This window comes from Hippopotamus amphibius, chromosome 5, assembly GCF_030028045.1.
Source record: "Hippopotamus amphibius kiboko isolate mHipAmp2 chromosome 5, mHipAmp2.hap2, whole genome shotgun sequence".
NCBI lineage: Eukaryota > Metazoa > Chordata > Mammalia > Artiodactyla > Hippopotamidae > Hippopotamus > Hippopotamus amphibius.
The window spans coordinates 80,679,691-80,694,632 of record NC_080190.1 but is presented as its reverse complement, the minus strand read 5'-3'; the positions used below and the strand labels follow the sequence as shown (position 1 = coordinate 80,694,632).

The following is a 14,942-nucleotide window of genomic DNA, read 5'->3' as shown; positions in this document are numbered from 1 at the left end:
TAAAAGTATAAGAAAGAGGAAATAAAATAAATAACATAAATGTCCAACAATAAAGGGGATGGTTATAATAAGTTCTGGTATATTCAATTTGTATTTAGCCATTACAGTCATTTTAATACAAGAATAGTTAATAATGAGGAAATACTCAAACAGGCAAAGTGCTAAAATATTGATGACTATTTGGAGGGGCAGCATTATAGCACATTGTTTTTTCTTCTTCACTATACTTTGTTGTATTTTCCACATCTCAAATATAACAAAGAAAAAAGTAGCTAAGAACACTAATTCAAGCCATAATGGGAAAGTACTGGAGAAGACCACTGAATATTTTTTAAAAACAATTTTAAAGATTAAAAAGCATAAGAAATAGAAAACAAACGTATGGTTACCAAAAGGCAAAGGGGGTGGATAAATTAGGATTATGCAATTAACAGATACAAACTACTATACATGAAACAGATAGCCAACAAGGACCTACTGTACAGCACAGGGAACTATATTCAATATCTTGTAATAACCTATAATGGAAAATGTAATAACTGAATCATTTTGCTGTACACCTGAAACTAACACAACATTGTAAATCAACTATACTTCAATTAAAAAAAAAAGATTAAAAAGCACAAAGAGGCATAAGGTACCAACCTCAGCAAGATCAAGGTTCTCTGACCAGTAACAGATCTGACTGGCATTCTCTCGTGGAGCTGCTTCCCCAAGTTACAGAATCTCCACCAGGCTCCTGCACAAACCACTACTGACAGGTTCTGATCCTGTACTGAAAGGATACTGAGTGTGACCTGGGTGAGGATTATTTGAGTGGTTGATGGTTTTACCACAATGCTTTCACAGGGAATCTTGGGGATGAAATTAGACCTAAACAGAGAAGGGACAGCTGATGAGAGGGCAGATTTACGTATTTTATCAATCGGATGAAATATTCTGCTCTGTCCGAAGAAATCCCATCTGTCCACAGAGGGCAGGACGGGACCAGAGTCACGAGCAAGAGCTGGACAAAGTTGCAGAGGTCCTGCCCGTCAGCCCTACCCTGGAGGGGCCGGGCAGCACCTCCTTGCCCTTCCCAGGCTTTGCCCAGGCCTGGGGGAGTGGGTGTGGCCACAGCAGTATGGCCTTCAGAACCGTGCCTCTCTGCTGCTGTGTCACAGTTTATGACTTCTCCACCTTGAACCTGGCTGGGCCTTTAAGGATCCTCCGATGAAAAGAACATGGCAGAGGGGACGTGCCTGACTTCCAAAGCTAGACCATGACAGCTGATATGTCTTCTCACATATTGAGACTGGGTTCCCTTGCCCTGGAACCCAGTCTCCGTGTTGTGAGGAAGCCCCAGCCACCTGGACAGACCAGCTGTAGGTGTCTTGTTGAGAGTCCCAGCTAAGGCCTCAGCCAACAGCCAGGTATGGGAGGAACTGAGCCTTCAAACAATTGGAGGCTCCACCTTCAAGTGGTCCAGCGAACACCCAGACCTTATGGGGCGAAGACAGCCCTCCCTATGGATCCATACATATAATAAATGGTTGTTTTAAATCACTAAGTTGGGGGTGATTTGTTATGCAGTCATAGTAGCTAAAATGGTGGGATACATGGGTGTACCACACACAGGAGCCTACCTGGATGGACAGGACCGTTGTAAAATGCTAGCGGGAAGTACCCCCTCTGGTCCCTAGACCGACCAGATCTTGAAGTTCACTAAAGTGCTAATGCTCAGACTGGTCTCAGGGTGGGGAGCTCCCAGCTGGGCTGGGAATTGTGGCTATGAGGCTGAGAAGTGCAGGAAAGAGATTTCAAAGAGCAGCCACTGATGCTGACCGCTGGTCCCCAGATCCCTGGCTCCTGATCAAACGTGCAGGCCCATATCCTGAACAACATATTTGCTGATGATGTAAGCAACAGGACCTCGCTTCCTTCTAGCCTTGGGGAAAATGACTCTTTAGTGGACAAACCACAGCAAGATGCTTCCTTCGTGAGAGGCAGGAGGGTAAGAGACTGAATAGATTCCTGTCTTGGGATCTCACACCGCTCTTGGGGGCACACTCACTGCCTGGGATGAAGGACAAAACCGCTGCCCTATTTAATGAGTGCCTCCTCCTGGGAACATGAGGGTACGTGTGCTACAGTCACCTGGGATGGCAGGGTCTCTGCAGGAGGCATCAAGCCTGCTACCAGTGGTTTCTCTGTTGCTTTGAGAACACTTTTCTCAAGTGTGTCCTTTTAAGTCAGTGGGTTTTAGGTTGACTCTGCAGAGATCCCTTGGCAGGAGGGCAGGGGGCCTTACAGTCAACTCTACCCCAGTCTCTAATTTTTTTCCATACTATTTGCTTAAGCCATAGTGGAAAGTGAAAAATAAAAAAAGGAAATAGGAGCTATTGAAGGGCTTTTGTTTGTTTGTCTTCACAGAAAGGAAGCTTCTTTTCAAAGCAGTTGTCCTTCAATAGATCTTTGGAAACACTGTCATTTCTCTTTAAGCCAAAATAGTGAACGATAAGAAGTCAGAGACCCTTGAAACCCCAGCTTGGGATGTAACTGCAAGAAAGTGAAGACCCTCATTTTCACTCCCACCTGTTTCCCAGGACATCAAATGCCAGCATTTCCAAAGGGCCACCTCAGTCAAGGCTGCTAAGAAGGTCACAAGCCCTTCCATGAGCATCTTCATATTTAGAAGCAGAGAGAAATGGAGTTGGAGGGAGGCTTAGGAACCTCAGTCCCATCTAGTTCAGTTCCTCCTTATACACACATTGAAGGTGCCTCCAAGAGTCCTATGACTTGCTGAAGGTCACACAAGGAGAAAGTTGTGGGTTGGGGTCTAAGACAAAGGTCTCCCCATGTCTAGCCAACTCTTTCCTCTGCAGCTGACTTAGCCATGCTGGGGGAGGGGGAAACACAGAAAGGGATTTGTGCTGGGCTGACCCAGGGTGGGAGTGAGGGGCTACAAAGTGATGACAAAAAGAAATCAGAGAGGACTTCCTAGGTGGCACAGTGGGTAAGAATCCACCTGCCAATGCAGGGGACACGGGTTGATCCCTGTCCCAGGAAGATACCACATGCCACAGAGCAACTAAGCCCATGCACCACAACTGTTGAGCCTGTGCTCTAGGGCCCGTGAGCCACAACTATTGAGCCCATGTGCCACAACTGCTGGAGCCCACATGCCTGGAGCCCGTGCCCTGCAACAAGAGAGGCCACCTCAATGAGAAGCCTGCGCACCACAAGGAAGAGTAGCCCCCACTCACCACAACTAGAGAAAGCCCGTGCATAGCAACAAAGCAACACAGTCTAAATAAATAAAAACTTGCTTCCAATTCTTATTAAAAAAAAAGTCTCTTCTCTTCCCTCCTCCCTCAGAACTCTGCAGAGTCTGCTGTGAAACCCAGAAGGCTCAGCCTCACCCAGTGAGGGGCTCCCTCCACGGGTTGGATACACATCACCTAAAAGTGGTGATGGTGGTAACCAGGACAACCTGGGATGCAGTGATGAGCAAAGGACCTTTGGTGCCCATGTCCATGAAACACAGGCTGGAAGGAAGCAGAGGGCAGCAGGCGAGGCACATGGGAAAGACCACGAGTTTCTTCTTTCTGAATAAGAATATGACAGCCTTGACCGCTCATCGCTCCCATCGCCTCGGCAGATTCCCCGTGAACATTCTCTGAACCACATCGAGTAGCTCTTCATGCACTGGGCTCCTCTCCGTGTGAAACTGGTAACATTTGCTTCCACTTTATTATTCAATGTGGCCAAAAAACCCCTACATGACTACATGACCGATACTTGAAAATTAAAATAGCCCCCATTACAAACTCATTGGCATTCCTAGCTGAAATGGAGTTTTGCAGGATTTGCAATTCTGAATGGATAAAGTACAGGTTGTTTGGCATTTCAAAGTGGCTTTGAAAATTCTCCAGTAATTTGTCCCATCAGGCAGTCTTTTCAGCCATTCAAATTGTTATTTTTTTCTTTCTATACATCCATTCCATCATTTAGCCCCAAGGAGTAACTATTTTCCCCATGGGCCAGAATGAAAGAAGCTGTACCAGGAAAAGAGCCTCTTACTGAGCCTTTCCCTCCTCTGCCTGGCTAAGGCCCCCTCTCTCTTCGAAGTCCTGAAGACCCCACTTCATCCAGGCAGGCTTCTGGACCCCTGAATCTCTTATCACCTCAACTCTGGGCTAGAACTTCTTCCACACATATATCTCTCCCTGTGTCCCCAACTATATGGTAGCAGAATGGAGTCCTGCCATACTTTGAGCTCCAGTGCAACTTGCCTAGTTCTCAAAAGATGCTCAGGACACGTTCGTCAAAGCAAGGAGTGGAGACGTCTTCTTTTCTGCTGGGTCTTGAGAAAGTGATGCTGTTTCTCAGCCTGTCTTAGCCAAGGCCGCCTCTCACTGAGTGTGAAAAGCCGGGCAGAGACCAGTGAGACCTCTGTGAACACAGGTCCTTTCCCTGGATGCAGCCAAGAGCAGCCTTGCCTGAGATAATTCCCTGCCTCTAGGGCAGCCGGCGGGTCCTGTGTGCCTGCCCCAGTCCTTCCACACAAATATGTCTTTTATTGGCCTCAGGAAGAGCCCTAAATCTTCCCTACTGTCCCTCCACACATGTCTGATTCAGTAGCCCTAACTCGGTCAGGCAATATTTCAAAGAGAATTTGCTTAACCCACCTCATGATCAAAACCCGTACACTTGAGTGTTTGGGCAGAAATTTTCAGCTGTGTTGAATTAGAGCTGATGTCAAATTTCTGTCCTACTCACCGAACTCGGGAAGCGTGATTTAAAACAGAAAATGGGATTTCCTTTGTTGGGCAGGATTTTCTCATTAAAATGACTTTCTAAAAACATTTATCAAGAAAAGTTTATACTCAGATCCAAAACTGCATTCAGTTGCTAGCCTGAGCAGACGCCTGCATCCCACACACACGTGAAAACCACAGTCACAGACTGGGGCTGGGCTCTCCAAGGATTTTTTACTTAGTGATTTTCCCATAAATAAGACTATGCCCTTGCCTATGAAATTTGGAAAATACCAACATTTAAAGTTTTAAAACTAGTGCTCATATTGAAAGGGTAGAGAATATGTTATAATCATAATTGTTTTGATAAGGTCAAGTAACTGGGAACAACCTCTCATCTGGCTACATATAGAATGATGAAGAAATCACATACATATATATTTTTTTCCTGAATAGGAAATGTATTTGGAACAGAAACTGCTTAGGTGAGACTGCTCGTTAGGCAGGTACCACTGCAGCTGCCAACGTTACTTATGAAGAGAGCTGCCACACCTAGCAGAGCAACGCTTTCAGAAGTGTTATTCATCAGCAGTGAACTATTTGAGTAGACTGGCTCCACCTTGGTTAAGTCACTGGATCAAAAATATTGAAATAGCTGATGTTTTAAAATGCTGTCAAAAGTAATTCGAAAGGGAGAGGCAGTATGATATCTGAAATGGTATCAAGTAGTAGAACAAGAAAAACCTGATAACTGAAGTAAGAAGTCTTGCTATGATTTAAAAGTTAATCTGAGGAAATCAGCAAGTACCTTTCAGGTCTATATTCCGTGTATGAAATGCATTGTGCTGGGTGCTGTGCTTAAGGAACCCATTAAGACAGAGGAATGGATAAAGAAGATGTGGTACATATATACAGTGGAATATTAGCCATAAAAAAGAATGAAATAATGCCATTTGCAGCAACATGGATGGACCTAGAGATTGTCATACTAAGTGAAGTAGTCAGACAGAGGAAAACAAATATCATATGATATCATTTATATGTGGAATCTAAAAAGATGATACAAAGGAACTTATTTACAAAACAGAAACAGACTCACAGACATAGAAAACAAACTTATGGTTACCAAAGAGGATGAGAGGGGAGATAAATTCGGAGTTTGGGATTAACATATACACACGACTATATATAAATGAGGTAAACAACAAGGACCTGTATAGCACTGGGAAAAGTATTCAATATCTTGTAATAACCTATAATGAAAACAAATCTGAAAAAGAATATATATATGTATATGTATATATGTGTAACTGAATCACTTTGCTATACACCTGAAACATTGTAAATCAACTATTCTTCAATTAAAAAAGAAAAAAAAAAAGAACCCATCAATAGTTCCCACGCTTGGCAGGACCTGTGGTATAAGGGAAGGTCCCCTTCTTGGACATCCCGCTCTTTGCCCAGCCAGCTTACTCAGATGCCTATTTCCCTTGGTCGTGCAGTAAGGCATCAGCAATAGTTGGCTATCCATCAATATACCTAATTCCTGCAGTGAAATTCACAGGCTACATCATAAAGAACAGGCAGGTGACAGGGCAGTCTGCATTTACAGACTGCTGAGCCAGAGTTGTACTTTAGTTTAAAACTTAATTAAAAACACTGCGCTTCACACATACATCCTTACAAACCAAAAATGTGACTTGAGCCTCACGATGTTTGTTCTGTTGTTAGGTTTCATTCCCTCTCCTATGGCTTAAGGTAAACCAGATGTCATTACCACCATCCATGAGCTTAGTGGATGCACTAAGGCATTTCCTTAGTTTGGTATTAAAATCACAGCCTTAAATATGTTCCTTTGGGCTGTTTTCCAAAATATTTGCTAGGAAAATACATTCCAGAAATGCTATATGGTTTTCCTTTTTTTTTTTTTTTTATTGTCCACATAAAGAATATTTACTTGAAACTCCTGCCCAATACCACAAAGAGTATCTTTCACATCTATTTGAAATAGCTTTTGTAAGTATTCGTGTTTTCCCATAAATGCTGAGTTCTGCAGTCGTTATGTAATGCCAACAAGCAGAGAGGCACACAAGACATTAAGGGATCCTCATTACTATTCCATATAATACCAGTATTCAGCCAACTACTCAAATTATATGGTTATACCCTGAGTAAGTGGGTTTTCCTTTTAAAAGCATCCAGATGTTGTCAGTGGTAAGGAAAGCATCTGAAATATTTAGATGTCTTTAGGTCAGAATGAGCAATGAACTGTCTTCAAGTATCTGCACGCTTATTACAAAGAAGACACTGAGAAACAAGTTCTAAATAGAACCATTAAGAGAACCAAAGATATGGATGAAAGAAGAAATGGCCTGATAATTCACGTATGTTCACTGGCCCGTGGTTTCTAGTTCACATGAAGGGCGAGCTATGGAAAGCCGTATTTCCTATTGCATGATCACACAAGAGAATTTGGTCTGCTTCCCTTTTACACACCAACGTCACGTCAGGCCAAACTCTATTAGAAGCAAATACCTAATATAATCTCGGCAAATACCTAAATAATCTCTATTTAGCCCAAGGATTCAGATTCTGGGGATAGTACTGAATATGAGAAAATGAAGACAGAACACCCCTGGGGGGACTGTATTTCAGGGGACGTGCCCTGCCAGTTGCCTGTTGCTGAGAAATACTGAACTACAAGGAGGACAGAATCAAATGCCAACTTTCATCTGTGTTCATCTTAGAATAAAGTTTTTTTGAATTTCTAAATGTTTTTTGTGAACTGTGCAACTATAAGAGGACTAGAATTACTGCTTTTAACAGAGTGTTTGTTCACTTTCCAGAAACGTGAAAGCCTGGATTGGAAATCTCTGCTACTCCAAGGAAATCACTGCACATTCGTTAGACCAGCCTCCTATGTTACAAGCGCTGTAGCTTAGTCCTCGCCATCCAGCCGGTGACCAACCTCTGTCAACCCTTCAGTGTTCATCAGTGAGTGACAAGGAATTTCCAAGGTGAAGGAGGCGCCGAGGGCCCCCAGGTTTTCCTCCTCAGAAGCGGGGAACTATTTTTAATTAGTGGAAGAAGTGCCACAGTTAGGCCCTGGAGCAAAAAGAGCATGTCAGTAATTTTCCAAAAGCAGATCAGAGGCGTCCACCTCTTCTCCTTGGGCAGGAGGCTGGCGAGATGATAACATTAATTAACTGAGAGAACCGGCAGGAACCAGTTAACTGAAGGCGCAGAAGCCCCCTCTTCCTACCTGCCAGGTGTCCTGAGCTCTGCTCCCTCCCTCAAAGGCAGGGGTCAAGGCCAGCGCCAGGGCAGAGCCTGTGAGCTGCCAACTCCCAATCCTATTGGTGGAGTTGTTTCTAAACCTATTGATGCCAGTTGCACTTACACAATGAAAATAAACACCATGTAAAGCAATGAAATGTTAGTGGGAAAAGAAAGGGAGTTCTTGTCTCTGTATAAACCAAGTTGAAAACCTTGGGAAAACTCAGTAATGTTTAAGAGGGGGAGAGAGAGGGGGAAACTGAAGACTGTTTTGCAAGTGCTCTCGAAATTTCCAGTCCTCTTTAAAGAAACGCAAACTGGAAATTGTAGATGATGCATTATTGGTGAGGTTTCTGCAAGAAGGGCCATGGGAAAAGCCAGTCAGGAAGACCTACATAAGCAAAAAGCCTTGGTCGTATAGCAAATAATAAGTAAATGAATTTTTTTCACAAGAGTTTAAAGTGCACGTGTATCATTTTTTTTTTTTTTTGATTCTCTGGCTTTTTAATTAACCAACCAATTACCAATCCCTATGGCAGCCTAATTGCTTCTACTGCTCTACTCTTGGGGTAAGGAGGCTGGGGTTGCAACACAAGATACTACACTGTAGAGAAGCTGGAACTTCTCTTCCCATCGAAGCTTTTTGCTTTCTCCCCAAAGGCCATCGACAAAAAGAGTAAACGCAGCTGATGAGTAAGTGAGCATTTTCCCCCCGGGGGCTGTCTCTTAAATTCCAGGGTGAAAGAGCTATCAAGACGTGTAGTTCAGGATCTGCTCTCTTAACTCCGCTTCGCTGGTGACACTGCTGCCCCTCTGAGAGTTCAAGGAAGCCAGGAAGTGACAGGGAAGAGAGAGAACTGGGTCTGCATCTGCCACGACTGAAAAGCAAACCCTTTGACCCTTCAGATGGAAACCCTGTAGACCACTTCTAGAATTAGAAATCAGTTTAGGATGGTGAGGACACACGTCTTCAAGACAGACCCGTTTTTCCAGCTTTCTTGTCTCGTGAAATGGAGTAAAAAGGAACTGGGAGACATCGATGATGATTTTTGGAGACCTGTATAATAAATAAAACTGGAAGTCAACTAGACTTCAATAAAAAAATAAAAATAAAAAAATTAAAGCTACACTGTGTCGTATAGCTAATCCCTTTCCCTGCAGACATCTTAACACCCTGGCTACTCAAATCCTGTATGAGATGCTCAAAGCTGCTGGGCCTTTTTTGGCTTCTTTGAGCCTCTTTGGTGGCAGCTACTGGCTGGGAAAGGAAACAGCTGGAGACAGAAGTCAGGGAGAGTGATGCAGTCCAGGGCAGCGCTGCAGGAGGGGCGCCCACTTTGCCGTAGAAACAGAAAGCACCGCAGCAGGACAGGCTGCAGACAGGAAAGAGAGAATTACGCAGGTATAATGGCCAGAACAGCGAGTACAAAAGAGCAACTTCAGTGTGGAGGAAGCTGGCTCACTGATTTCCCCAGCTCCTGTCTGGCCCCCATGCAATTTCTGTAATGTCTATAAAGCGGGGCCAACAGCAGCTGATTGTTTCCAGAGTCCAAGGGAAGGCTTGCAGGAGAGCTGTAATGAGACTGAAAAAGAAGAGGGTTCTCACCACTGAGGAAGCGCAGGCGAAAATTGGCCCTTCGTCCTGTGGCTGACTTCCTTGGTAACAAAGCCCACAGCAAATTACTAAACCTTAATGGGCCCAGCTGTAAAATGGGGGAAATGGTGCTGAGAAGCCCAGTGGGACCCTAAACACAGCAAAATCTTTAATTAATGACAAAGCACTTGTTACAACCAGTGCAACCAAAATGCATGTACCCACGTGGGGCAGATAAGCACAGGGAAGGCTTTGAAAATTCAGCTCCCTGTGGACCGCCCTAAGAAGTCAGCAATTTTTCATGGAAGATTTGGGTTTAAAAGAAATTGACTGCCTTCACGGCATGATGCTTCAGTAGAGAAACCAGCGCAGGGTGGCCAGACCCAGCAGGCAGTTCCACAGCAAAACCAACTCAGAGCTGCAAAGCAGACACTGTGGCCACAGGAGAAATACACAAGGACCCAGACGCCAATGACTCCCTGGAAATGGAGGCAGGGAAACAAAAACACCTTCTGAATGAGACCCTTGGTTATCGTTTGCGCCTTCAGTAGCCTAAGATCCTCCATCCAAATACAAACAAGACTCTTCCTTTATTAAGCCTTTCTCTTCTTATCTTCCACTGATTCACTGCTGAATTCTGCTTCTTAATAAAGGAAGCAAGACATTATTTTTAAAAGGTCTTAGAGATTCTTGTGACTGCCAGAAAGAGTGATAAACACACACACACACAAACATTATTCAAGCCTCGACTCTGCATGTAATAGTCACTCTCTTTTGAAATTGGGGTAGAGTTGCTTTGCAATGTTGTCTTAGTTTTTGCTGTACAGTGAAGAGAATCAACTAAATGTGTACATATATCCCCTCCCTCCTGGACCCCTCCGCCCATCCCACCCATCTAGGTCATCACAGAGCACCGAGCTGAGCTCCCCGTGCTATACAACAGGTTCCCACTAGCTATCTGTTTTACACATGGTAGTGCATACACGTCAATCTCAATCTCCCAATTCATCCCACCCCTCCGCCATGTCCACACGTCCCTTCTCTGCATCTGCATCTCTATTCCTGCCCTGGAAAGAAGTTCATCTGTACCATTTTTCTAGATTCCACATATACGCGTTATCACTTTTAGATGCATTATTTTATTTAAATCGTCACAACAACCTCATGAGATAGTTTTCATTACCCTCATTTTTTGTTTCTTTTTTTAGCAGATAAGGGAATGCAGTCTGTACACGGCCCGGCTGCCTCCGCTCCACTCACCCTGCTGTACTGTCTTCTGATAGCCCTGAGCCAAGTGCAACCCATTCAAACATCTCTAGCCTCACTTTTCAAAGAGGGAGATGTTATTTTTTTAAACTATAGTCACTTTTGTAACATTACATGCAGCAAAATTTGGGGTGTAACATTATAGATTTGGACACACGCACACAGTCACACAGCCACTACCATGATCAAGATACAGAAGAGTCCTACCACATACTGCACCCCCCCACCCCCCCAGCTCTTCCATGTGGCCCTTATCCCTTCCCCCAATCCCAGTTCGTGGCAACAGCCGATCTATTTCCAGTCTCCACAGTTTCGCCCTTTCCAGAAAATACCTACCATCTTAACATTCCTGCCACTCACAAGTTCAAAAGATGCCTGCCTCCCTCTGTGAATGTAAACCCAGAAAAGCAACGCAGGGACAGCACATGGGACAGGAAGGACACAGGACGGGAAGATGGCGCTGAGCTAGCAGGAGCTCTGAAGCCCCTCATCTCTCTCCCACCCCTAAGACAGCAACGAAAAACTACGGGACATCCTCAGCGCTTCAGCTGGCGGGGAGGAGCTGGGGGCTCAGGCCTAGAGCCCGGAGAGGCAGCCTCCTTGCTCCTTCTGCTCTCTGGGTCACAGCCCTCGCCTCCTCCCCACCAGAAACTTGGAGAATCATTCTGGATAAGGCTCTACTCCATTCATCCTTGACTCTAATTTTCCTACTTTTAAGCAAACAAGTTCTGTTTTCCTAGAGCCAGATTGGCAAGTGCCTATAATCTTATAGAGGAAGAATAATCCTCCTATACTTAGGAAAGTCATCCCCTAGAGAGCCTGGAGGGACTCATGGGCACAGACAGAAGGGAAGGAAGGAAGGAAGGAAGGAAGGAAGGAAGGAAGGAAGGAAGGAAGGAAGGAAAGGAGGGAGGGAAGGGAGGGGGAGAGGGAGGGAGGGGTGGGAGGGAGAGAGGCAGGAAGGAAGGGAGGGTAGAAGGAGACTCCTCCTACAAGGTCAGATCTGCTGAACCAGGCTGTTTATCTGACTGGTTTATCTGTTTATCTGACTTCCACAGGTGTTTATCATCCCAGGAAACCCCACCACATACCTGGCTTGGCTCCTGTCCTGGCACTGAGCTCCCAGGAGCCCCCTTTGGAGAGCCAGCCCTACTTTCAGAGACTTGGCCCCAGGGCCTGCAGTTTCTTCCACCCAGGGCTCCCTTCCCCTGGCTCAGGCAGCACGTCCCTCGCACCAAAATATTTTTTGAAGCCGGCCAACTGCAGCTGGCCACAAGTTTTCAAGAGCTCTAACCAAGAGCTTGGGCAGCCAGGCCTTGCAGGGGATTCCACCTGCAGGGCCTCAGCTAACAAAGGAGTTTGAGATCATTTACAGCTCAGGGGAGAGCCTAATTTTATGAGGCCAGCAGGATTTCAGATAGTGACAACAGCCTGCTTTCTCATAAGGTTGTTCAATTCAAATATACGATCAAGTATCAATTTTCCCAGCAGTCCAGAAGGCGGTGACTGTGAGCACACGTTGTCAGCGAGTGTGTGCTCTGTAAAGACCATGGTCCTGTGCACAGGTTGGGATGGGTGGGCACCCAAATGGAGCAGGTTTCCTGGTGAGTCATGGCAAAGACCCAGAGAAGGGGCACAACTAATGTCAAATGTGAGACGTCAACGTGAAATGACACGTTCCTCTTGCTTCACCAAGGTTTTCTTTTCTTTTAATATTCATAACACCTGGGAATCTGGCCAGAAAACCACTGTAAAGCCTCCTCTCATGGCATTGAAACTGGAAAAAAATTCCTAGAACCCTTTTGTTGAAAGAATCTTATTAGGGTTAGAGGGGAATGTGTGAGAGGGAAGAAGAGAGAGGAGAGAAGAACCAGGGAGGGGAGGGGTGGGGAACTCTTCTCTATTAACCTAGGTCAGCCTTGGGGTAAACTACTGAATAAATCTACACTTTAATTTTTAATGTATATATCACTGGCCATGTATTAGGTTTTTTTTAAATGAAAAGAGCAAATTCTAACATTCATTATGACCTTGCTTTGGCAAAAACAGTTAATGGAATATATACATATATTTGATTCTAATGAATCAATATTGTAAGATATAGATTCTAAATATAGAATTAAATATCATATATGACATATAATATATAGTATATACAATATGTTATATATGACATAAATAGTGTGGGCTATATATATATAGTAATTATATATTAGACTATATATTCTACCTTTAGCCATGATATTAGAATAAAAATAGAACTAAACATGCCAAAAGTTCTTTCCATTCTTCTAAATTTAAACAACTTCTATAAAAATTCTATATCATTTTGTAATCATATTCAGGAGTTGTTAAAACTTTAAAGAGTTTCGGTGGTTCAGTGGGAAGCCTGTCCAGTAATTACTGCTCTCACTTGGAGTGTAGTCCCAAATCATCCCTCAGAGTAAGGCCCCTACTGAGGCTATGAGGTTGGACAGACCTCTTTCTGTTCACTGCCAGCACAGTGAGGAGAGGGGGTCAGGAGCACCTTCCATTCTTCAAATGCTTGCAAAGGGGTCTTCCTCTCATCTTCAGAATGGGGCCTCGGGGGGATGGCCAGAGTGGTTGTACAAGCACCTCCCCCTAAGTCATCCATCTGTCTCTCATCTTCTGTGAACAGGCTGCCCCTGGCGTCCTGGAGCTGCAGGCTCTGGATAAGCAACCGACAAGCTTCCAAGTCAGCTTCCCACACTTTTCCAAGCAGTGGGAACTTGCAGCTAAGCAGAGAAGAAACAAAGGCATAAAAATTAATTGAGTGATGTTTCATCATACCAAGTCAACAGCCTGTCTACCTGGCTAAAAGTTAGAGTTAACAACTTAATTTTACATAGTGATGGATTATTTCAACCAGAAGATTCAGAGGGGCCAAATTCATATACCATCAAGTAACAATAAGTATAGTCCTTCTTAGCTACTTGATCTGTAAGGATATCCAAAAATCCTAAATATTTTTCCAGACTCAGTAGCCCAATACAACACCCCCACTCATGTCTGTTGTTCTAGTCGTGATGCCTTAATTTGCATCCCCAGACCTGCCCAACTCCCCCAGGATAAGTACTTTTTCATGTACTATTTCATCTGCCTAGATTGTCCCTCCCCCACCATTTTCCCTTACCGACCCACACTCAGCCAGGTAACGTAAATGAGTGAAGCAGTGCAGGGGTAATATAAACCATAACAACTGATATGCAGCCTCAGTGGCAGAAAGCAATAGAGAGAAGTGAACTCTTGCTAGTAGGAAGGACATATCCCAGTACAGGGAGCCCTTCATCAGCTCAGGCCAACTAAAGCTATGAGGAATGTAAACTCAGTGTTCACAAAAATTTTGACTTTTGTGGAAAACCAAAAACCTGAAATTTTAAATGAAAGTATGTATTTTTCATCCATCCATTCAGCTTCAGGCTGGATATTTTCTATATATCTATCTTCCCTTTAATAATCCTTCCTTCTACTATGTCTAATCTGCTAGTCAATGTATCTCTTGTGTTCTAAATTTTAGTTACTTTATTTTTCAGTTCTATAATTTCCATTTGCTTTTTTTATATATTTTAGTTCTCTGCTGAAATTATCCATCATGTCCTCTATCTTCCTGAACATATGAATCATCATTATTTTAAAGCAGGTATCTTTAAATGATGAATCCAGAAGTAAAAAAGAAAGAATGAGACAGAAGCAATATTAAAAGAGCTGTTGATGAGAATTTTCAAAGAAATGACAAGGGACATCAAATACATATTCAGGTAGCACTACAAGTTCAAAGCTGAGAAAATCAAACTAAAAGACACACCTTAGTGAAACTGCTGAATAACAAAGACAGATCAAAACTCTTAAAAACAGCTAGAGGAAAAAAAAGACATTCACTTCAAGGAAGCAATAATATGGATGACAGAAATGGTGGATGCCGAGAGGTAATAAAGCAACATCTTAAAGATACTGGAAAAAACCTAACAATCTATAAATTACACAATTATTTTTAATTTCCTTCAAAAATAAAAGGAAGACAACCTCAAATAAATAAAACTGAAAGA

At 43.7% G+C, this 14,942-nt stretch overlaps 1 protein-coding gene across 1 annotated transcript in view; it reads right to left on the bottom strand.

Annotated features, from left to right (window-relative positions):
* DISC1 (DISC1 scaffold protein) overlaps nt 1-14,942 on the bottom strand; it is a 348,040-nt gene that overhangs the window by 16,001 nt on the left and 317,097 nt on the right. Inside the window, exon 11 of the mRNA XM_057736515.1 lies at nt 13,355-13,631. Within this exon, the coding sequence (XP_057592498.1) occupies nt 13,355-13,631 (277 nt within the window). The remainder of the gene's footprint in view (nt 1-13,354; nt 13,632-14,942) is intronic.